Genomic DNA, 22,570 nt, shown 5'->3' on the forward strand with positions numbered 1-22,570 from the left:
ATCCTCCAAAAGTCTTCCCTGATTCTCCTACATTAGAAGGGATCCCTCTCTCTCTTCAGTTGTCCATCTGACTCCATTTGTTCTCTGCTTATAATATTCTAGCTTGCATTTTATTTATTTGTGAACTTGCCTTTTCTCTCTACTGGACTTAACACTTATTGGAGGCAACGTCTATGACATTTTTTCATTTTGATATTCCTAGTACCTAGCAAATAGTATAGGTTTTTTAAAGCTTGTTTAATTAAATTAAATCTAGCTAAATGTTTCAAATAATCAGACATTTTTTTTCTTTTAATACTCCTGAAACCAGGCCTCACTTGTAAGAATATTTTCACAAGATAAAAGAAACTTTGAGCTGCTTTTTGGTTTTATTTATTTTATTGTTGACTTCCCAAATTATTTTTGAGTAGAGATTGAAATTCCCTTTTAGTCATTGTTTGTTTTGATTAAGTTTCTTTCTTTTCTTTTTCCTTCTCTTAAATATTTAAATATACATCTCTAGGTAGAGAGTCAGTAGAAAGAGTATGAAGCTTGAAATCAGGAAAACCCTGAATCGTTTCCACCTGCCTCTGACCTTTGTGATCAGGATCCCCCTCCTGACCTCCCTGGTCCTGTTTCTTACTCAGTTAAATGAGGATGACCACATCCATATACTTAGCATGTAGGATGGTTATGGGGGGAAAATGAGATAGATGAGTATGTAAGGTGCTTACAATGCCAAATAAATATAAATACCAGCTCTCATGATTAACTTATAGAGAAAAATCACTGACAGCTTCTTTCCCTTACTCTTTGGGCAGGATACATTATTTACTACAGTACTGATGTGAATGCAGAGATTCACGACTGGGTCATTGAACCAGTGGTGGGAAACAGACTGACTCACCAGATCCAGGAGTTAACGCTCGATACGCCCTACTACTTCAAAATCCAAGCCCGCAACTCCAAGGGCATGGGGCCCATGTCTGAAGCAGTCCAGTTCCGAACCCCAAAAGGTAAAGTGCCCCATTGGTCACTCCCACATTCTCCCTCCTTAGTAAGAGTAGGAACAGCTCACCTGTTGTTTTTTATACATTTGGTGAAGAGGGGAGAAAATAGGATATTTGGCAATTGTCCCTTTGGTTTTTATTTCTCTTAGAAGTGGGTGTGTGTGCCCCCTTCTCCTCAGCTGGGTGACAGATAGCCTGGCTCAAAATGACCCATCACCCCATGGTGGCCCAGGCAGGTGTGCTTTGGTTCCTTGGTCCTAGCTGCATCTCAGGGTCCCCTTGAGGTGCATCCCCCTGAATCCTGGAGTCATTTGTTGTGATTGAGAGTGGGAGAATTCACAAAACAACTTGATTCTCCTGGTGGCTGTGGGGTGGATGGCTCCATTTAACAAAGGCATGGCAAGCATCTACCTTTGTGACCAAGAAGCACTTGTTGACTGGTCTCTGGAGGGGATGAGGATGTGTGAGACATTCAAGCTCTGGCACTTGCATCAAACCAGGGATGAGCAGCATGGACTCTGGGCTTCGCTTCTTCTTTGTTGTTTTGTCCTTTTAAGAACTCCGTCTGTCCCACCTTCGCACTGGTGACTTTGCTCTTGTTTTTCTTCCCTGTGCTTGGCCTGGCAGCGGATTCTTCTGACAAAATGCCTAATGACCAAGGTAAACAAGCCAAGAGCCTCTCTTTCCTCTCTTTCCTGTCCTTTTGATTGTTCTTTCCTAGATAGAGCATGTTTTGTAAAGGAACCACACACCAACTCATCTAAAGAGAGATGGGTCTGTGCCTGGGCTCTTCAAGGATCAAGGAAACTAGAAATCCTGTTTCTGGAGCAAGTGTGGAAAATAAGCACTAATCTCTCTATGGAGGGGTCTCATGAAAAAATAAATTGGATTCATACTTCTACAGAGGTTTGACAGTTAGAACTGGTGAAGTCTTGGTTTGAATCAGAATCTAGTTCATATCCTGGCATGGTCAGAAGTCTAGGGGCTCTGACTGCATCTTAAAAACGGGATGCTTCCACCAGCATTCTATTGTAATGTTGGTAATGGTAGTAGATTTGGTAAAGTCCTTGGAGAGTTTGTAAACATTAAAATGAGACCACACCTCTTGACCTTCAGTACCTATATAACTTTAGGAAAATCAGATAACCTCTGGGACCCTTAGTTTACTTATCTGTAAAATGAGGGTGATTGGATTAGATGCCTCTGTGGTTCCTTTGTCCTCTGAATCCATAATCTCCTAGAGATTAAAGTTTACATTGAACCTATAAAGTTAATCTTCTACTGCTCCATCAGGAATATGTTCAGTGCAGACCTATGTTTCTTAGGTTCATCACTTAAAACATCTGATAACTCTGAAAACAAGGTCCAGGATACTTTAAAGGCAAACAGAGTTTAGACCCACATTTCATATCTTGGTGTAATTAGCATGGCCTCTTCATTGTAAAGGACTTAAAAAGGTGTCTGTTTTTAAATAAGTCCTTTTTTTTACTAATGAATTTTTTAAGTTAGTATTTATTGTGAGAGAACAGAAAGAGTGAATTTTGGCAGCTTAACCTCTAAGATGCTTGAGAAATAATAGGGACATGTTAGCCTTTTTTTTAGAAGTGATAAAGACTCAATTTAGAGTCTTGAAGAAATGCTTTTCCATCTCAGACCCTTAACTTCTCTTCTAAGGGAACAGCTGTCTTTATTAGCCGTGATAACAGGATGATGAACCTAAGGGCTGTATGGAGGATGGAGAGAAAGAGTAAAACTGAAAAGGAGTGAATATCCCCGTTCTAGAACACCTTCCTCCATTTCTCCTAAATTAAAAAAATTCACCTTTCTCTGCATTCAAGCTACAAAACTGTAGTGTCAGTCTAATGGAAAAACATTGAGACTCTCACATTCATTCAAAATAATTCAAAGATAGCTTTTTTATCACTCTCAAGGCTGGATTTCCTTCAACATTTGCCGGGTTCCTACTGCCTTTCAGAAGGAGTGCAGACTTTTCCATTTCTAGTCATTTGATTTTCTATAAACCCATTTTTTTTCTTGCTTCTGAAACTTGCTGCTCTTTGGGGCTGGGAACAGGGCTGTTAGTTTTCCTTCTAGGTTTATTAAGCATGGAGAGCTGTTATCAGAGATGACTTTAACTTTGCATTTTCATCAAGCCTCTTCCAAAGTGGGTCAAAACTGCTACTGACTGGGTCCTGAAACATAAATTGAGTAATATTCTTGGGGATGCTGCTGGTAAAATGCTGAATAATAGCTTTGATAGTGTAACACAATATAAATATTAGGGTTGGTCCATGAATCCATTTGTAATGATTTCCTTTGCTTTATTTGTAGAATTTTTACCTGATTTTAGAGTGTATTAGTGTATTTAAGGAATATGCTACTAATATAAAATTGGAGTGGTAATGACCTTGTCCTTTTTTGACAGGCCGCCATGGACTGTCCTTCCCAAGAAAAGAGACTCATAGACCCTAGAGTTAGCAGCAGCAAGTTTTAGTTCTCCCTGTCTTGCATCAAAAGATTTTCCTTATTTTCCTTGTCAAGATTTAAACTTTTAATGCTTGACTGACTCCTTGAGGCAAGAGGAAGCACTGACAACGGCTGCAACCCTGCAGCCCTACTTCTATTCCTTGGCCTACTTGAAGTCCATTTGATTTTTGATATGAAACCCTGGATGAAAACAATCTAGTCCACACTGAAGTGAGCTCCCTCTTTATTCAGACTAAAGTTGTTTATGAACTTTGGTGGTGGACACATTCCTTCAGTTTAGAAACCAAAGTGACAATCTTGTTTCTTTTTTATTCTAAAAAGCTTCTTTCCTTTAAAGGGACTGTCTCATTCCCTTTACAATCTTCCTGGAATGTTGGACAGTCATGTAAAATTTCTCCCAAACTGGACCAGAAAGTTCCTTCTGGATGCCAGGGTAGTTGAGCTACATGGAAAGTCTACATGATGCCCATTATGTAGAAAACTATGCATTCACTGTCTATGTACAACTCTTCACTCCCTGGTTCCTCAAGTGAAAAATCTCCAGCCATCAGACCCTGGTGCGATGAAATCAGACTCATAAGTGATTACTGACTGGTTTCTTCTTCTTCAGCTTCAGGGTCTTCAGGAAAAGGAAACCGACCTCCTGACACAGGATCGGATTACAAGCCTCCAATCAGCGGTAAGACCTTCCACATACCAATTCAGATCAGGACTGCTGTTCTTAGGTTCCATACATTGAGAAGTTCTGGATTTGGACATGTCCAGAAACATTTGATAACTTACTCCAACCAGGGAAGATCATAAAGAGAAAGCTGGCTTCCCATACTGGTTTTCCCAAGAATTAGTTCTGTGACCCTAGGCTCATGACTGAACCAGGTCCTGGGATGCTATGGTCCAGTGTTCTTTACCAGGCTGCCTCCCAAGGACATCACATCTTTGTCTAATAGTCATCCCATGCCTTCAGAAGGGAGGCAGGCAAATCTTGTTCCCATTTTGTGGATGAGGAAACGGAGGCTTGATAAAGTTCCCTGACTTCTCCAGCTCCCACAGACATTGCAGAGCCAAGACTCAGACCAGGGCTCTTGACTCACTATCTCCCCCCCCCCCCCCCCCCCCCAGTTCTGAGCATGTTTTTCCTTATGAATTGGTGGTTGGTGTCTCAGCACTTTCTTCAACATAACAAAATATTAAATGCTCCCAGTTTCCTTTGTCTATCCTTTTACATTAAGTTTTCTTGATTTGGCTTCCACTGACTACCCTTTTCCTCCAAGGATTTCTTGGTTGGGGAAAAAAATAGATCTTTATTTTCACTACCTTTTCCTATTATTTTAAAACTATTTAAAAAATATTATTTTGAAAAGGGGTTCCATAGGCTTCATTAGACTGCCATGACCCAATACACCCCTGCTTAATAGCCTATCATAGTGGTCTGAGTGAGTCTGCTTTAGTAGTGGTTTTGACACAGGTCAGTGCTGCTGAGACTGATAGTGGCATGGTGCCAAGTAATGTCACTTTTTAAAAAGAAATCTCTTGGCCAGTTAGAATGTTAATAAAATACATTCTAAGGTATTCAATCAAAATGGCTTAATTCAATCCTTCTATCTTCCGGAGGACTCACCCTTTGATTAGGTTGAGACAACACAAATTTTTCAATCTTTAAAATAAGGATTCCTCTTCAACAGAATAGATGACAGCAGCTTCAGGCAATATCTCTAATATCATCATGAACATCCTTTACCAGTTCTAATTGTAAGATCCTATTATTGAGCCCTTTAAGCATTTTGCGATTACTCTTAATCCAAGGCTGGTCAATTACAGTTGATGGATTGATCTCAAGGCCCAGTTGGGTTCAATTCAGGACCGCTAACTGCTTCTAAGATCTTGTTTCAGTTAAGAAGAGGTGACCATTTAATCAGTCAACATGCCTTTAATCAGGGTCTAGGTTGTTGTTCAGTCATTCAGTCAGGTCTCTTTATGGCCCCAGAGCATAGATCCATTCTGACCATGGGGTTTTCTTGGCAGAATTATTGATGTGGTTTGCCATTTCCTTCTGAAGTCAGTTAAAGCAGACAGAGGTGAAGTGACTTGTTCAGGGTCATACAGTTAGTAAGGGTCTGAGACCAGATTTGAACTCAGCTTTTTCCTGATCCCAAATCTTGTGCTGCATCCACTGAGCTCCTTAGCTACCTATGAGGGTACCCTGTGCCTTGGGAATATAAAGATAAAAATATAAACTGTCCTTGATCTTCTGGTCCTTACATTATTCACATAAATAGATACATACAAAATATTTGCGGGACAAAAACAAATGGACTTTATGAGGGAAGGTATTAACATGTGGGGGACCCAGGAAAGGTCTCATACATGATGTGAGATATGTGAGACTTGAAAGAAAACAAAAATTCCATGAGGGTGGCAGGGAGGAAGGCAGAGCATCTCTGAAGGGGGACAATCAATAGAAAGATGAAGACCAAGAATATGTAGCACTGTTATGGGAGATGGAGGCTTGGGACAAGCAAAAATGCCATCTGGACAAGTGATATGGACCTTGAGAGGACACCAAGAGCACAGGACTTGGCAAATATCTCAATTGATCTCCCAGAAGCCCTCTAAGATGGGGCTGTTTTGGTCCACATTTTATGGTTGAAGATGCTGAGGCATACAGCAGTGTATGATCTGTCCAGGATCACAAAGCCAATTGGATTTGAACTCAGGTCTTCCTGAGGCCTAGCCCTCTTATTCACCCAAGCTGCTCTTGACACTGATCCTTCTTGCCTCCTGGATTGTTTCTCCTCTGACTACCCTTTTCCTCCAAGGATTTCTTGGTTGGGGAAAAAAATACATCTTTATTCTCACCACCTTTTCCTATTATTTTAAAACTATTTAAAAAATATTATTTTGAAAAGGGGGTCCATAGGCTTCATTAGACTGCCTCTTCATGATACCCCCTGTCCTGGTTCTCACTTCTGATCATCCTTTCTCGATCTCCTGTTCTAACCACAGGGTCCCTCCTCTGACCATCCCCGGTACTCATTATTTGGCCTCTTGGGGATCTCACCAGCTTCCATTTCTGAGCAGATGCAGCCCTGGACTCTTTGTGAGCTGTGGTCACACGTCACCATCTGCCCCCTGCCTGGCCTCCACTGGTCATGGTGGAGGGTCTGGTGCAGCACTCCTCTCTCCCCAGAGCCTCACTCTTCAACCAGACCCCAGGCTCCCTGCCTCCCCATACAGCCAGGGTCTCAGAGTCCCCCAGTGCTTGTGATTATTCTTCACGATGGTCTTCCATCTGGTCTCTGCACACAGCCCCTCTCCATGCGTCCCCCACCACCACCCGTCCTCTGCCCTTTCCTCCATTCCACTCTGCTTCGACCTCCCACAGTCTACAGTCCAGGTAAAGGTGCAGCAACCTTATCTCCTGGTGCCACACCTGGAATAATGTTACCTGCTCCTTATTAAGTCCCATCTTTTCCAAGTTTGTCTTCTCCATTTGAATGTGAGGGAAGAGGGAGGGAAAAGGTATTTTTACCTTTCCTTTCTTCCTCAGTGTTTCACATAGTGACTGACATATAATTGAAGACTTAGTAAATGTCTCTTGAATGAAGGAAAGACAGAAGCCCCCAGAATGTCCAGGGACCAAGGGGTTGGGTCAGGAGCATTGAAGGGAGCATCTGAACCCACAAGGCCTCAGCCCCGCCTGAACCTGAGAGGACAGAGCTTCTGCTGATTCCAAGCCACATTCTCATTGTGGTTTCATCACCAAGTCTCCGAAGACCTATGAGGTCAAACGTTTTCTTGGTCTTAAGATCTGTAGTTCATTTTGGTTATTGCAGACATCGCAGTGTTTGTGGCAGACGATTACTACAACAGGGTTTTAATAGTCTTCTGAACATATAGCAGGTCCAAGAAATACTACTTGGTCTCTAAGAAATAAAATAATGTATTTTTGTAATAAAGATCAAGGAATGTTTTCTAAAGGGAATTGGAGAGTTTATCTGAAGTAATGAGTAGCATTCAGTGGGACTAAGAGGGTAAAGTTTCAGCCTTTGCTGATGGCGTGAACGAAAGCATGGATAGTCCACTATGAAAATGTGCAGCTTGATGGAATGCAGGAGAGGCCCTGAAGGTCCAGGCACCAGTATTGAAGCCACCAGGATAGAGCCATTTGCCCACTCTTTGGAATGTAGAAGAATGGAGCTGGAGGAGGGAATTGAGAGAGGGGGGAAATGAAAATCATTCCACAAGAGCACCTTAGGAGCTTGAGGAAGTAGCCATGGGCTTATGGCTGTGGTCAGCCTGGGGTTACCAGAGCCAGGGTGGGGGGCAGGCGGCAGCTTTGGAAATTGGTACAGGACCTATTGGGACTGGGTCTGAGAGGAGAAAACTTATCGGAGAGTCAAGTCTCTTGCATTGCTTGAGCAGAATTGAGCTGTTAGATCCAGGCAGGGGCTGGCGTCCTCATGTCTCTAGCCTTGCTGCGGAGCCCCTCCCCTGCCAGGGAAGACAAACTTTCAGATCAGACATTGTCCACCGCAGCTTTTCCAGATGAGCCAGTTCATCCCTCTAAGGGGAAGGGAGGGACTTGGCCAAGTTTGAGTGTGGAGCAGAGGCACGCCATGGTCACACCTGTACCCAAAGACTGTTGTTGTAGCCAGAAGACAAAGATATGGCAGAACTGACTTGATAAAAGCCGTGTTTCCTAAAGTGAAGTCAGAAAACCTTGTGAGGATGAGTTGGGAGGAAACCAGAAGTTGGGCTGAAAGAGAGAATGACCAGTGGGTATCTTCAGAAGATATTGTGTTGTAAAGCCCTTAATGGTACACAGTGGGTTCTTAATAAATGCTCATTTGTTTCCTCCCCGAAGATGTCCAGAGAACTGCAGGGATGGCTCCAGCACATGGGATGGTTCACTGTCAAGGGGGAGCTGTGGGTTACATTTGGACTTTGGTCCAGTCTTGGGATTTAATGGGTAGAACAAGCCGTCAGTGAGGACATCTTCATACCAATGAAGATCAATAATTAGTCTGCATAATGAAACTACAGATCTTAAGACCAAGATCAATAATTAGTCTCAGTTACCTGAGACCTGGTCACCAAGCCTCATGTCTTCCTAACTCCTAAGCAGGCTCACTGATTGCTCTCCTCCACTGCCTTTGCACAGCAGAAGGAAATGCCCACATTTTGTTCATTTGAGAATTGGGAGTAGGGGGAGGGAAAATTTTTTTTTTTAAGAAAATGCATCTTTGAAATGATGATTATTAAAGACAGCCCATAGAAAGAGCACCAGTTGGGGCGGCTAGGTGGTGCAGAGGATAGAGCACTGGCCCTGGAGTCAGGAGTACCTGAGTTCAAATCCTGCCTCAGACACTTAATAATTGCCTAACTGTGTGACCTTGGGCAAACCACTTAACCCCATTTGCCTTGCAAAAACCTAAAAAAAAAAAAAAAGCACCAATCCAGAAGCCAGAAGACCCAAGTTTAAACCTCAAAATAAGGTACCTTCTGTCTTGTGACCTCAGGAAACTTCTCTGAGCCTCCTTTTTACCTTGTGACCAAGGTCTGTTAGGCAGTCCCTTCCAGCTCAACATTCTGGGAAGCACAGCTTCCCAAGTGCGATAACCAAACAAAGTGTCTTTTTTAACCATAAAGTATTATACACTATTGGTGGTTTATTGTCATGATTGTTATTCTGAAAGTTGGTGAAAATGTGGTTTGATTTATGGTACAAGTTGTGGAAGATCAGCCGGTGTGCTTTAAAACCCCAGAGGCAGGACTTCATTGATTCAAGTAGGGTGACATTCTAATAGGCTTCTAAATGTCCTTCAGTGACCTGGCAGTAACCAAGCTCCCCCCATACACCTAACCCATGTGCTTTTATCTCCTCCCTTCAGGTAGTAACAGCCCTCACGGAAGTCCTACCTCCCCTCTAGACAGTAACATGCTCTTGGTCATCATCGTCTCCATTGGGGTCCTCACCATTGTGGTGGTGGTGATCATTGCTGTGTTCTGCACCCGTCGCACTACCTCGCACCAGAAAAAGTAAGACCTCCCCTCCTCGCCATGCTTTGTTGGTGTTGGGGAAGAGGGAGGGGGGGTGGAGGGCTCATTGTGGACAAGAATCACAGGAGGATGATGAATGAGTTGTGATCCATCTTAAGAGACAGAAGAGAAGAACTGGTTGCCTGTGAGTAACTTCAGTAGCTGTGGATGGAGAAGCAATGCAGTTCATGCCAGTGGATAGCTTAAGTATGAAATAGCATGTCAAGGAAGGCTTTGTCTCTCAATACTTTGATAAGAAAGATGGTTAATAGATATTTTAGACCTTTAGTAAAGCATTTCTGCATACTTATGTTCACGTGATGGAGTAAAGGTGAATTATGCATATATACATGTATGTGTGTGTATATAATATATATTTAATATACACACACTAGTTTTAAAATGTTTTTAAAGAAACAATTTTATTTCTTCCAAATATATATATATATGTATATATATATATACATATATATATATATGTATATATATACATATATATATGTATATATATATATACATATATATATATAATAGAACTCAGTCAATAAAATGTTTCCTAGCAGATTTTTGGAAGAGCTGCTTGAATTAATAAATAAAAGTTATATAATTAGCATATCATTTATAAATTATTTACTAAATATTAGGGTAAATTAGGCTTCCAGTGGCCTACTGTGTGGTTTTAGGGCCTGAAGTAAGATTAGGAAGAAGAAATTTAGAAGGTGCAAGAGTGCTTATGAAATGTTAGGGGTAATTCAGATGACCTTGCACCTCTTAGAAAGATAGTTGGTTCTACAGAGAAACTTTTTTTCAGTAAGCTTCAAATTGTATTGCATTTTTTAACCTTACATTCTTCAACCCAAGTCTTTGAGTTTCCACCCAAGACCTTGACATACTTAAAAGCCCACTCACTGTCTGGTCATTATGTACACAACTTAAATACTATGTCAGTCATTATGTACGCAACTTAAAAGTCCCAGAAATAATTAAAATCAGTTTGTTCTGAATGATTATTAGGATGTCCCTGGCCCAGATGACCATTTCCCTGAGACTGCAAGAAAAGTCATGCTTTCTTTAATGTGCTCAGTCAAAATGAATCAAGCTTCTAAAAAGATTTTCTTCTTTTTGTCTTTTGAAGCCCCACAAATGGTTACCAGAGTAGCTTCATGTATTTTTTTCTGTTATTATTTTGCATCTTTTTGTTTTTTTTCTCTATTCTTTTTGCCTCACTTTTTTTTCTTTCTAATTTTACAATCATTCTCCAGAAGAGAATATACACCTCCTCCTATGGTCTCCTTGGACATATATTCTGATGGCTAATCGTTCAGTTTCTCCATTGTTAAAGTTTTTAAAGTGAAAAGAAATTTAATTTTAAAAGTCATTTCTTTAGGATATGTCTTCCACATTTGGTTGACTCAGATTCATCTGTCCCTATAAACTTAACATTTCATTGCAAATACTTAAATCTTGGACTCCATTTTTACCTCAAATCTAAAATCAAATACATATGTCCATAATGCTTTTTTTTATCAATAGCAGATAAATTGGACATCATGCACACAACCTATAGATTCAAAAAAAGGCAATGACAAGCAGGGAGGGAATGTTTTATCCTATAATGTTGCCTCCCCTCCCCCAAAAAAGAGAATTATTAAAAAGCATTTTTAAATGTACAAAATAGGAGAGAAGGAAATATATAAACTAGACAGCTTTACAAATAACATTGAATTTGTTACATATAATTTGTCAAAGCAAGGTGTATATAATAGAGGTTTGTGTTTTTTGTTCTTTGTGTATGAAAATGTTAAGATTTTGGGGTGTTAAGTTCACAGTTTTAAAAAAGATAACATTGATAACCTCATCTGAAAACTGTTCATATCTTTTGATCATTTATTAATTGTGGAATGACTTATTTTTTATAAATTTAATTCAGTTCTCTATGATTAAGAAATGAGGTCTTTATCACAGAAACTTGTTTCAATATTTTCCCCATAGTTACTATTGCTCCATCCTATCCCCTATCCCTTATCTATATCTATTCTCCCCCTCCATCCTATTTCCCAGCCCCATTTATTCTATTCTCTCTCTCTCTCTCTCTCTCTCCTTTAACCCTGTCCCTCCCCAAAAGTGTTTTATATCTGACTACTTCTTCCCTCCCTTCTATCCCCTTCCCCTCCTGCTTTCCTCTAGGGTAGAATAGATTTCTATACTCAAATGACTATGTATATTATACCCTCTCTGAGCCAATGGAGATGAGAATAAGGCTCATTCACTCCCCTTCACCTCCCTCTTCTTCCACTCCACTGCAAAAACTTTTTCTTGTCTCTTTTATGTGAAATAACTTACCCCATTCTACCTCCCCCTTTCCCTTTCTCCCAATACATTCTTCTCTCACCCCTTAGCACCATCTTTTTAATGTATTATCTCTTTGTATTCAACTCCCACCAGTGCCTTTTATAAATGCTACTTCCAAATTCCCTAGTAAATGAGAAAATTCACATGAGTTACTAGTTTCATTTTCCCATATATGAATATAAACAGTTCAACATCATTAAGTTCCTTATAATTTGCCCTTCCCATCCACCCTCTCTATGCTTTACCTGAGTCCTGTACTTGAGGATCATATTTTTTGTTCAGTTCTGGCTGTTTCACTGGGAAATTTTTAAAGTTCCCTATTTCATTGTCCATCTTTTCCCCTAAAAGAGTATGTTTAGTTTTTCTGGGTAGTTGATTCTTGATTGCAATCCGAACTCTTTTGCATTCTGGAACATCATATTCCAATCCCTTAATCTAGAAGCTACTAAATCTTGTGTCATCCTGACTGTGGCTCCACAATAATTGGATTGTTTCTTCTGTTGCAATATTTTCTCCTTGACTTGGAAGCTTTGAAATTTGGCTATAATATTCTGAGCAGTTTTCTTTTGGAATCTCAGGTGGTGATTAGTGGATTCTTTCAATTTCTATTTTACCCTCTGCTTCTAGAATATCAGGGCCTTTTTCTTTTATAATTTCTTGAAAAATGATATCTAGGCTCCATTTTTGGTCATGGCTTTCAAGTTGTTCAATAATTTTTAAATTATCTCTCCTGGATTTGTTTTTCAAGTCAGTTTTTTTCCAGTGAGATATTTCACATTTTCTTCTAGTTTATCATTCTTTCAGTTTTGTTTTATTGTTTCTTGATATCTCACAAAGTTATCTGCTTTCCTCTGTTCCATTCTGTGTTTTAAGGAGTTATTTTCTTAAGTGCACTTTTGTTTCCTCCTTTTCCATTTGGTCAATTTTACTTTTTAAGGTATTCTCTCATTGACTTTTTAAATCTCTTGATTTTTAAGACGTTATTTTCTTCAGTATTTTTTTTGTATTTCCTTCACCAAAGTGCTGGCTCATTGTGTACACATTTTGTTTCTGATTTTTTGCTCCTACAAAGAGCACTGCTATGAACAAAACTGGAATATATGAAAGTTTTGCTTCCATGGGCTTTATAACCAGATGTGGAATTAGAGGATCTAATGGTTAAATTATTTTTAAATTGTTTTACCTCATAATGAGGTCAGCTCACAGCTCCATCAACAGTGTCTTCACTTCTCACACAAGTATACTGCTTTTGTATCTTTTTTATACTGCTTTTGTATCTTTTTTTTCCTTTTACCTGCCTTTTCTTCTGTCTGCTGAGTGTGGACTCTTTTAATATAAATTAACCAATAAATATTTATCTTTTTTCTCCTCATTGTTCTAAATGTTTCCTTGTGGATTTTACAACTTTATTGTTGAATGCTTCCAATCCCTCCTGAAATAACTTCCCTTGTATAATTTTAGATCATTTCATTGTTCCTTTCCATTCTCCAGACCCATTCAAATAGTTTTCCTTCTAACACAAATTCTACCCTGGAGTTTTCATTTCTCTCTATAATATAAACAGCATTTCCACTCCAAATTCCAAGTTCAATTTGTTGTATGTCTCAAGTGGGAAAACCATTTATTTATACATTACAGATAGGAATCTGATCTTTTTGTTGTTGACAGAAAAGTGTTTTAAGGAATTTTGCTTGTTTCTTTATACTTTTATTTTTCTACCATAGGAAACGAGCTGCCTGCAAATCTGTGAATGGCTCACATAAATACAAAGGAAATTCCAAAGATGTCAAACCTCCTGACCTTTGGATCCATCATGAGAGACTGGAGTTAAAGCCCATTGATAAGTCTCCAGACCCAAACCCAATCATGACAGATACCCCAATCCCACGAAACTCCCAAGACATTACTCCTGTTGATAATTCCATGGACAGCAATATCCATCAAAGGCGGAATTCATATAGAGGTATTATTTTTCAGCGAATGATTTTTCCTCTTCTGTGAAGATCACAGGTTTTTATTAAAATTATCTTTAACTCTCTTTTACTTTTTTTTGGTTATGGCAATAGTTGAAGAATTAATTTCTTAAAATCTTTATGGTTACAGAACATTTTCACAGATAGTTTAAGGATAACTTGTGATGGGCAATCAGGGAGTTAGCTTCCTTGCTCATGTTCACAAGATTGAGCTCTCCAAAGTTGTAATGAAAGAAGGGGCTGTGTGAGGCCCCTGCCACATCCTCCTGTCTGTTGAGATTCAGCTTGAAGGGGGTTGGTCTGGATAACAGTCAGCATAAGAGGGTTGAGGGGGATGTTGACTGTGAAGGCCTTGTTTTCCAAGAGCCTCAATGCACAGGCATAATCCACTAAGCACAGAGTCAGTCTTCAAACAAGTAGGAAAAAATTTGGAACTCTCATTGCTGCTTGTGTTTCAGAGGAGCCTATCCTAAGCTTCTCATTCATTGACATTTTATTTCAGGAATATTGTGAAAACCACTTTGTTCATAGTGTAATTAACCATGTAGTCAGGGTGCCAGTGATTTCACTAGAAATCACTAAAATGATTTCTAATTAGGCTTCTCAGGGATACTGCTGGGGTGACTACAAGGTTGTGACTAATTTTGATCTTGTTTATTAGGACATGAATCAGAGGATAGTATGTCTACCCTGGCTGGAAGGCGAGGAATGAGACCAAAAATGATGATGCCTTTCGATTCTCAGCCACCCCAGCGTAAGTTTAGAATATTTCTATTAACTCATCAGTTGTGTTGCTAGATTTTTAAAAAGTTATGAGCCAGCGCTTAACTTAATTTTGCCATGATATCAATGTCCATCAATAAATGTAATAATGAGAGCTTAAGGCAAGAATATTAACCACCTACCAGTCAAAAACCAAGAGTCTGAAGTCATGTTGTTTTGTAAGCAAGCATCACTTACCTGGAATTTTAAACCAAGGGTCTAAAAACCACTAAGGTGGTCATCCTTTCTTATGTAGTTGGGGAACCATAGCCTCAGAGGAATAGATTGTCCACATTAAAATAGACCTAACCATCCCACAAAGAAGCATATAGTAGAGAAATGTGTCATACATGAAAACAAAGGTTGTTTTTGTTTATGTTTTTTGTTTTTAATAGTTTTTAACCTTCCTAATATCTGTGTTGTACTGGTAAACATCTTAAAAATATTTTGATGTTTTAGAAACAGCAGAGTTTTTTAAATATTTTGACTCTTTGGGAATTTGAGAAAAACAATGGTTTTTTTCTTGGGGCATGGAAAAACCATTTTAATATAATAATCATGAATAATCCTCCCAGTAATAAGAAAAACTTTTTCACCCTATTCCTGGACAAGTTCAGTGAAAAGTTTCTCCCATCTACACATAAATGGTGTCTGATGCTGAATCGTCAAGACTTGCTTAGCAGGAATAAGAGTCTATACATTAACTATCAGTTTCTATTCAAGACAATCTATCTGTTAGAACCTAGGGGAATGTTTTAGATAGAATTGGAGAGAAACAAATGGTTTTTGGCTGTCTAATATCTGACCATAAGAAGATAAAAAGGATTTGCCTTTCACAGGTATCTCATCATCATTGAATTGTCCCTTTTTTAGGTCATGCATAACATCCTTAGGAGTTTTGGAGATTTTATTTATCTATTTGTTTATTTTTGTGCAAGGCAATTGGGTTAAGTGACTTTGCCCAGGTAATTGCTAGGTAATTATTAAGTGTTTGAGGCTGGATTTGAACTCAGGTTCCCCTGACTCCAGGGCCAGTGCTCTTTCCACTGCACCACCTAGCTACCCCCTAGAAGTAATTTCTTAACAAATTCATCATATACATATATGCATGTTTATATATAAAGCTAGGTTTTCTTTCAAAAAATAGCAAAACAGTTATTATGCTTATTTCTAGGGAAAAGATGATCAACTTTTTCTTTGATTTTTCTGGGGAGAGATATAACATGCTTAAGTATAAAGTCTACTGATTTAAATCTTATGACTTTCCTGTTGATTGTGGGGAAGCATAGATATGAGTCCTCTCTCTTAATTCAATCATCCTTATTGTCTTTGGGTTTTGAGACTCATGCACTGCCATCCCATCCTGGCCACTAGTAAAATGGGGTCCTCTTGTAGGCTGACCCCAGGGCTCAAGGATACAGCTGATCTGGCTCCCCAGAATATACCAGCTGGGGATGTGGGAGCTGGGCAGGAGCTTGGTCTTAGAAATACTAGGAGAAGAGTTGTGGGAGAAGAGCTTGGCCTTTTATGAGGTGCCTCAGGAGCCAGGAGACTGAGTCAGAACCTTCCAGTGAAGAGTCCAGAGATTTATCCCAGCTTCTTCCTCGTGCTGTGTTTTGGAAGGGAGCTGATGATAAATCCGTGCGTCTTTGACCCCAACTCCCAGAGAAGAGACTTTCAGGAAGCAGGGACTTCCAGGGGTTTTCCTTCTTTGTAACCGTACTGATCCCTGAAAGGTGTGTTTAATTTTTTACAAAAGAACATGGTCCTAACAGAGCTGCAATATTTATGCTGTGTGTTCTTCTTAGACGACCTTTTAATTTTTTTTTCCCAAACCAGTGATTTCCTCAGTGCAAGGAGTTTCCTGGAAATAATTCCTTTCCCCAGAATAGATCAGAACCTGTTCTTAGAGAGATGCCTGGGGCCCTGAGAAGGAAATGGACATTTGGCCAGAGTAACCTGGTCAGGCCTCGTCAGAGGCAGGGCCAGAGTCAGTCCTGTGGCTCCGAGGCCAGCTCAGCTCCTCTGTACTGCTTCTCTTAGGTAGTTGAATGGAGCAAGCCAGCATTCCAGATTGTAGGGCTGCCTTCCCTGCGGCAGGCGGCCAGACATGTAGGAAAGCATTTGTAGGGGGGTGGGGGAGAGACTCCAGATGGTCTTCTAAAGCCGCAATTTAATGGAGCAGCCCCAAAGTAGGGTGTGTAGGATTGAGTATCTCTTCCATTCACCCTCAAGCTGAATATGCTATAGTTAATCCACTACTTTTCCTCTTTAGGGTTGCTCTTGATGGCATTTTAACTTGTTTTCACCCGAATAAGTGTTAGAAATAGAGATCCAACAACCCCATAAGCACTGTCCTGATGATGTCATTTTAAGTCTCAGAAAGTTGATTAAACTTAATCATAGTAATCAGAATCTTTGCACAGAGGGAAAAGTGCTTTATATTTGTAATTCATTCTGTGAAAAGAAAGAAAAAACATTTTTACTGATTAAGTTGGTGGTTTTGTTCTTAGTCATTCTCTTTATATGGTTGTGGTTTAGCAGGCCATGTTGAAAAAGTGAATTTTAGAATTTTATAACAACTATTCCCCCTCCCTAGACTCAAGACTTGAGTGTGTGGCTTCTTTGTACACAGCCAATTTCTCAGAACCCAACTCATATGTGGAAAGATCCTTTATTAAGAATTACATTCACTTTCTCATGAAATTCCCCTAAACTAGAAATTTGGATTCCATGCCCAAAACTAATTTATCTCAAGCTCCCATCAGACAAAGTATAGAAATGAGAAAAGATTCCAGTCAAATCTCAAAACAGTGATGTCTTTAAATGAAGATTCTCATCCCTTCCCGTGAATTGTCACTAGCCAGGATTGCTTGTTAAGCTGCTGGCAATAGGAGAAGCCTCTTGGGTTGCTCTTCAGGCACCACATTATACCATTTCACAAATTTTAAAAATGTACCACTCTCCATTCATGCATTCAGCTCATATTTATCAAGTGTCTTGCTCTTGAGCCAACAAATAGTAGAGTGGTTTGATAATTTTCTTGAAGGAAGGACTTCTATTTTTATACACCTTTACAGAATATGAGAAACAGCTCAATTAGCATTTGTATTGCAAGGAGTTTTCAAAAGGAATGTGTTGACATAAAAATAAATGTAAAACAATGAATGACTGTCACTTTCTTTAGGTCCATGAATTGTTGGATTGCACGTGGGGAGGGAAGTGGCTGGTTGTAATGTTACTGTAATGTATGTGTTGTCTGTGAAGGTATGTTAAGCATTTTTCTGTCTTGTGTTCATCCACAGCCGTGATTAGTGCCCATCCCATCCATTCCCTCGATAACCCTCACCATCATTTCCACTCCAGCAGCCTCGCCTCTCCGACCCGCAGCCATCTCCACCTTCAGGGCAGCCCATGGCCCATTGGCACATCCTTGTCCCATTCAGACAGGGCTAATTCTACAGGTGAGAGACAAGGGTTGAGGCCCAGCAAGAATCTGTCCAAAGAACTGGGGAAAATGAAATGCTGTAGAATTGGCAGAAGTCCCAGTTCAGTCATGGGTTTAGGAGCTTTCCTCACCCTTGAGTGATAGCAGAGCAGAGTGAAACTAATATTTTCCTAAACTGATCTTTCTTGTCTCTAAAATTCACCTCCAGCCCTTTTCCACTGTTTTGAGTGTTCATTGTAAGGTATGTGATTTTAATAAATAATCTCACTTCTGTAAGGTCATAAACTTCATCTTTATTCAGTAGTTTCCTCTATTGCTTATTTCTGTTTTAAATTCATGAAAACTTGGAAGGAAAAAATCTACTTAATATTGGGACATATTTACAAATTGAAGTTGTTTTTCCTTTTAGATAATTACAATAATGGATTAGTGGGATAAGTAATGTAGCATGAACTCTGTCTTCCTTGAAATTCAGTTCAGTTTGAGAACATAGAGAAGGCAGGAGCCAGGCAGCCAGGCAGCCAGGCTCAGACTGTGGCCAGGAGGGCACTGTGTTCTGTGCCTCCCTGGAATTCTCCCTCGGTTTGTGAGGAATGATAGGCCTCCAGTGCGACTGACTTTCAAGGGAAAGCACAGACCCTGCACCATGGAGCCTGACCTAGATAGGAGGGCCTGCATCCTCTGCAAACCATGTCTCAGCTTGGAAGCCAGACAGTAGGCGTACCTGCACAAGACAGGAGGAACGCCCAGAAAACACAGAACTGGCCTGTCTTCAGAGCACCTCGTCTGATGAACAGACATTGGGACCATCAGTGGGCATGTAGCAAAGAAGAGCAGTTTTAAAACGCCTGCTGTTAACTGGTTAGGAAGAGAAGTCAGTTCATGAAAGCTCAGTTACCAGACTGAAAAACTAGAACTAATCATTTGGTTTCAGAAGGATTCTTTTTTTTTTTTTTTTTTTTAGATTTTTGCAAGGCAAACAGGGTTAAGTGGCTTGCCCAAGGCCACACAGCTAAGTCATTATTAAGTGTCTGAGGTCTGAGACCGGATTTGAACCCAGGTACTCCTGATTCCAAGGCTGGTGCTTTATCCGCTAGGCCACCTAGCCACCCAGAAGAATTCTTTACCTGAAAAAAAGACTTAGCTTAGGTATGCTTTTAAAGTGGCATCTCATTAACATAATGAAATAACTTGGACACCATAACTTTCAGAAGTGAAAGTAAGTCAATGATAAGGCAGGAGTCCATGGAGAGCAGCTTCAAATTTAGAGAAAGTAAGTGAGAAAAAGGCTTAGTTGCCCACAAATTCACTTGACATACTTTTCACAGTCTCATTCTTCTTTCTGGGACTTTCGCTTGTGCCTCATCAATAAGGTTATCTGTCCCTGATATGCCAAGATTATATAAACCACTGAATTTTACTTTAATATACTCAGTTTTTCAAAGGATCTCCAACCCTTTGGTTTTTTAACCTTAAACATCTAAATCACAAGGTCTTCTAGAAAGAAGGTGCCCCCGGGCCTGTGACTCAGCCAGGAGGACAAGGAGGGGTCTGCCGCTCCCCCTGCCCCCTCCCTTCAGGAGCTAGCTCTTAGGTTCGTTTTCTTACATCCCACCTCCAGGGATCCTTGGCATTCTCCTCCCCTTGCTCCTCATTCTGCCCTTGGAGGCTGAGTCAGGCTTCCCATTGTCAGAAGTCCGTTCTCAGTTCATCCTCCCTGCCCCCCCCCCACTCTTCCCTGGCTGCAGCCCAGGCCTCCTTATGTCCCTTTGGCTTTTTTCTGGGGAAGGGATGGACAAGGCCTCAGTTATTTTTCAGCACCCCCTCTGCCCCAAGACCTTACTGATGAGCTCATTCCTTTCTTACTACAAGCACTCTTGTGACTTCCCTTTTTACAGAGGAGGAAACTGAGGCACACCTCCTGACTTGGTCAGGGTCATGCAGCTCAGAAGGGTCTGATACCTCCTCCAAACTCAGATCTTCTGGATGGCAGGCTCACCCACTGTGCCCTCCCCGGGCTGCTCCTCTCCACAGCTCCCCTCTTTTCTCTTTCAGCACTAGGATTTGAGGTGTGACTTACAGTAGTTTGGGGTTGCCTCTGCCCTAGTGGAGGTTACATGGACCTGTGTCTGTGGTTATGAGTCAAGAACAGTCTGTAATGAATGCCAGTGCGGCTCCAAGGAATTGCAGCATGAAGGGAAGGGGGGAGGCACCATGCTCCTAAGAGTCTAAGTGATTTCCCATGCCCTTCATACCGGCAGTGTCTGGCTCAAATAGAAACAGGGTTCACCAAACTACAGGCCACCTAGACACTTCGAAACGCACATGAATGTTGCCCACGATTTTATTGTATTTTTATTTTGCTAAATATTTCTCAGTTGCATTTGAATCTGACTTGGGCGAGGTGTTTGACGCCTGGCTCCAAGTCTGGACTGTCCTCATTAGCCTCTTAGGTCCTGTCTAGCTCTGTGGGTCTGTCTGGGGCTCTCGCCTGTAATATGACAGACTTGTCCAGATCCCTTGGAGGTGGGAGACTGTGACCATCTCCTTCTGTTGCCTCCTGAGGGAGGGCTGAAGACCCTGTGAGCAGCCCAGGAGACCTTAGTGAGTAAAAGTGGATCGAATCAAGGGTACCAGTCATCAGGAACCTTTTGTGTTTATGCTTTCCTCATCTCTTTCCCCACTTTACTTACTTCTGAATTCTGCAGAGCCATTCTTCCAGACTCTGTCCTTGGTCCTTTCCTCTTCTCTCTCTGCACTTTCTCATTCCATGACCTTATCCCTTCCACAGCATTAGGGACCACCTTTCAGCCTCCCTTGTGTAGTCGCATCCTGGAACAATGACTTCTTCTCTGGGATCCTAATGCAAATGATCCCCCCACATCTGCCCTGAGATAGGACCCCCCCCTTGCAGCTGCTTGCTGAACATGCTCCCAGACCCCCTTAGCCCCAGCCTCCCTCACCCTCTTCCAGGGGACACCAGCCTCCTTCCATCCATGATGCCTCCACCTCCCGCTTCTGCCTCCTCCGCTGCCACCCTGGTTGAGGCTCTCCCATCTCTTTTGCTACCACTGCAGCAGCCTCCTGGCCACGCCACCCAGGTTTGCTGGGGTCACTCCCTGGCTGCAGCTCCCCACTACCTGTGAGAGCCCCTCATTCAGGACCCCCCATCCCTGGCTCTACCTGGCCTTCCTTCTCTCCACTAACAGTCTGACCTGCCTCTCCTCACCTTGGTTTGGACACGCTCCCCCTGCTCCCAGCCTTTTCATACCTTCTCTTTCATAAATGTTTGATCTCACCCTATTTAGAAGAATATCCTTCACTCATTCTACTTTAGCATGCATTGTGGGTATTTCTAGATTGGCTTTTTGTGCCTGTCTGACAGGGAGCTTGAGCCCCTTCATAGGAGGGCCTTGACCCCTCAGGGGGACTGGTAGGACACAGGGATACTTCTTAAATGTTTATTGAATTGAATGACTAAATAGAAAAAAAAAATGGAATGGACTTCACGCTGCTAGGATTATGTTTAGAATAGTTCATCCTTATTGTCACCACTGGAAAAATTAGTTCCTTAGGAGAAGTGTTGATCCAAATGGGCCAGTTGACCCCCACAATAGATGGGGCCTCAATCTAAGCTTTAACATCTTCCTGGGCGCAAGCACTGCTAATGTTTGCTTTTTATTTATTTATATTTTGGCTATAGAATCAGTTCGGAATACCCCCAGCACCGACACCTTGCCAGCTTCCTCGTCCCAGACGTGCTGCACTGACCATCCAGATCCAGAGGGGACTGCCAGCTCCTCCTATCTGGCCAGCACCCAGGAAGAAGGCTCCGGCCCCAACCTCCCCACCGCCCATGTCCGTCCCTCTCACCCCTTGAAGAGCTTCGCTGTGCCCGCAGTCCCACCCCCAGGACCCCCCACCTATGACCCCGCCCTACCAAGCACACCATTGCTGTCCCAACAAGGTAAGGGCCCATCTGTGAGCCAGAGTGGACAGGTATGAGCCTCAGGATGCCAAGTAAATGCAGGCTGACCATTTAGAGGGGTCCTCCCTTCCCTCTCCTCTTGGGGCAAGTGGCACTTCAAGTTCCCTGGTAGGAACAAGTTAGTATTCTCCCCCCTACCACACACACACACACACACACACACACACACACACACACACACACACACACAGAGTAGTCTGATGATTTACCACACAATCAGTTCCCATGAAGTTCCAGACCCTTTGGTGGGCATTAGACAATCCCCCTCCCCCAATTAGGAGCAGGTTGTCAGCCCATGAATGGCTCTGGCCTCTTCTTTCCCCAAATCCCCTGCCCCCGCCCCGGGGTCTGTGCCTTAAGGGCCCTGCTTCACTTCAGTGACCTCTGCTCTGGAGCTAAGCATCTGGCTGGTGGTGTGTGATCACTGAGCATCCTAGAGGGGCTGGGGAGGCCCTGAGGAAGCCCATTCTTTTTTCTTTCCATTTTAAAGATTTTATTTATTTTGAGTTCTACAATTTTTCCCCTAATCTTG

At 41.5% G+C, this 22,570-nt stretch overlaps 1 protein-coding gene across 4 annotated transcripts in view; it reads left to right on the top strand.

The window, feature by feature from the left end:
• Nucleotides 1-22,570, top strand: part of NEO1 (neogenin 1) — a 167,180-nt gene that overhangs the window by 140,055 nt on the left and 4,555 nt on the right. For 2 of the 4 annotated variants that reach the window (XM_074232671.1, XM_074232670.1), the window contains exons 19-25: nt 801-995; nt 4,087-4,155; nt 9,368-9,515; nt 13,592-13,830; nt 14,502-14,594; nt 17,908-18,066; nt 21,754-22,017. In XM_074232671.1, the coding sequence (XP_074088772.1) occupies nt 801-995; nt 4,087-4,155; nt 9,368-9,515; nt 13,592-13,830; nt 14,502-14,594; nt 17,908-18,066; nt 21,754-22,017 (1,167 nt within the window). The remainder of the gene's footprint in view (nt 1-800; nt 996-4,086; nt 4,156-9,367; nt 9,516-13,591; nt 13,831-14,501; nt 14,595-17,907; nt 18,067-21,753; nt 22,018-22,570) is intronic. The other 2 variants (XM_074232673.1, XM_074232672.1) reach the window with 1 other exon arrangement.

The sequence above is a fragment of the Macrotis lagotis genome, chromosome 4 (genome assembly GCF_037893015.1).
Source record: "Macrotis lagotis isolate mMagLag1 chromosome 4, bilby.v1.9.chrom.fasta, whole genome shotgun sequence".
Taxonomy (NCBI): Eukaryota; Metazoa; Chordata; class Mammalia; order Peramelemorphia; family Peramelidae; genus Macrotis; species Macrotis lagotis.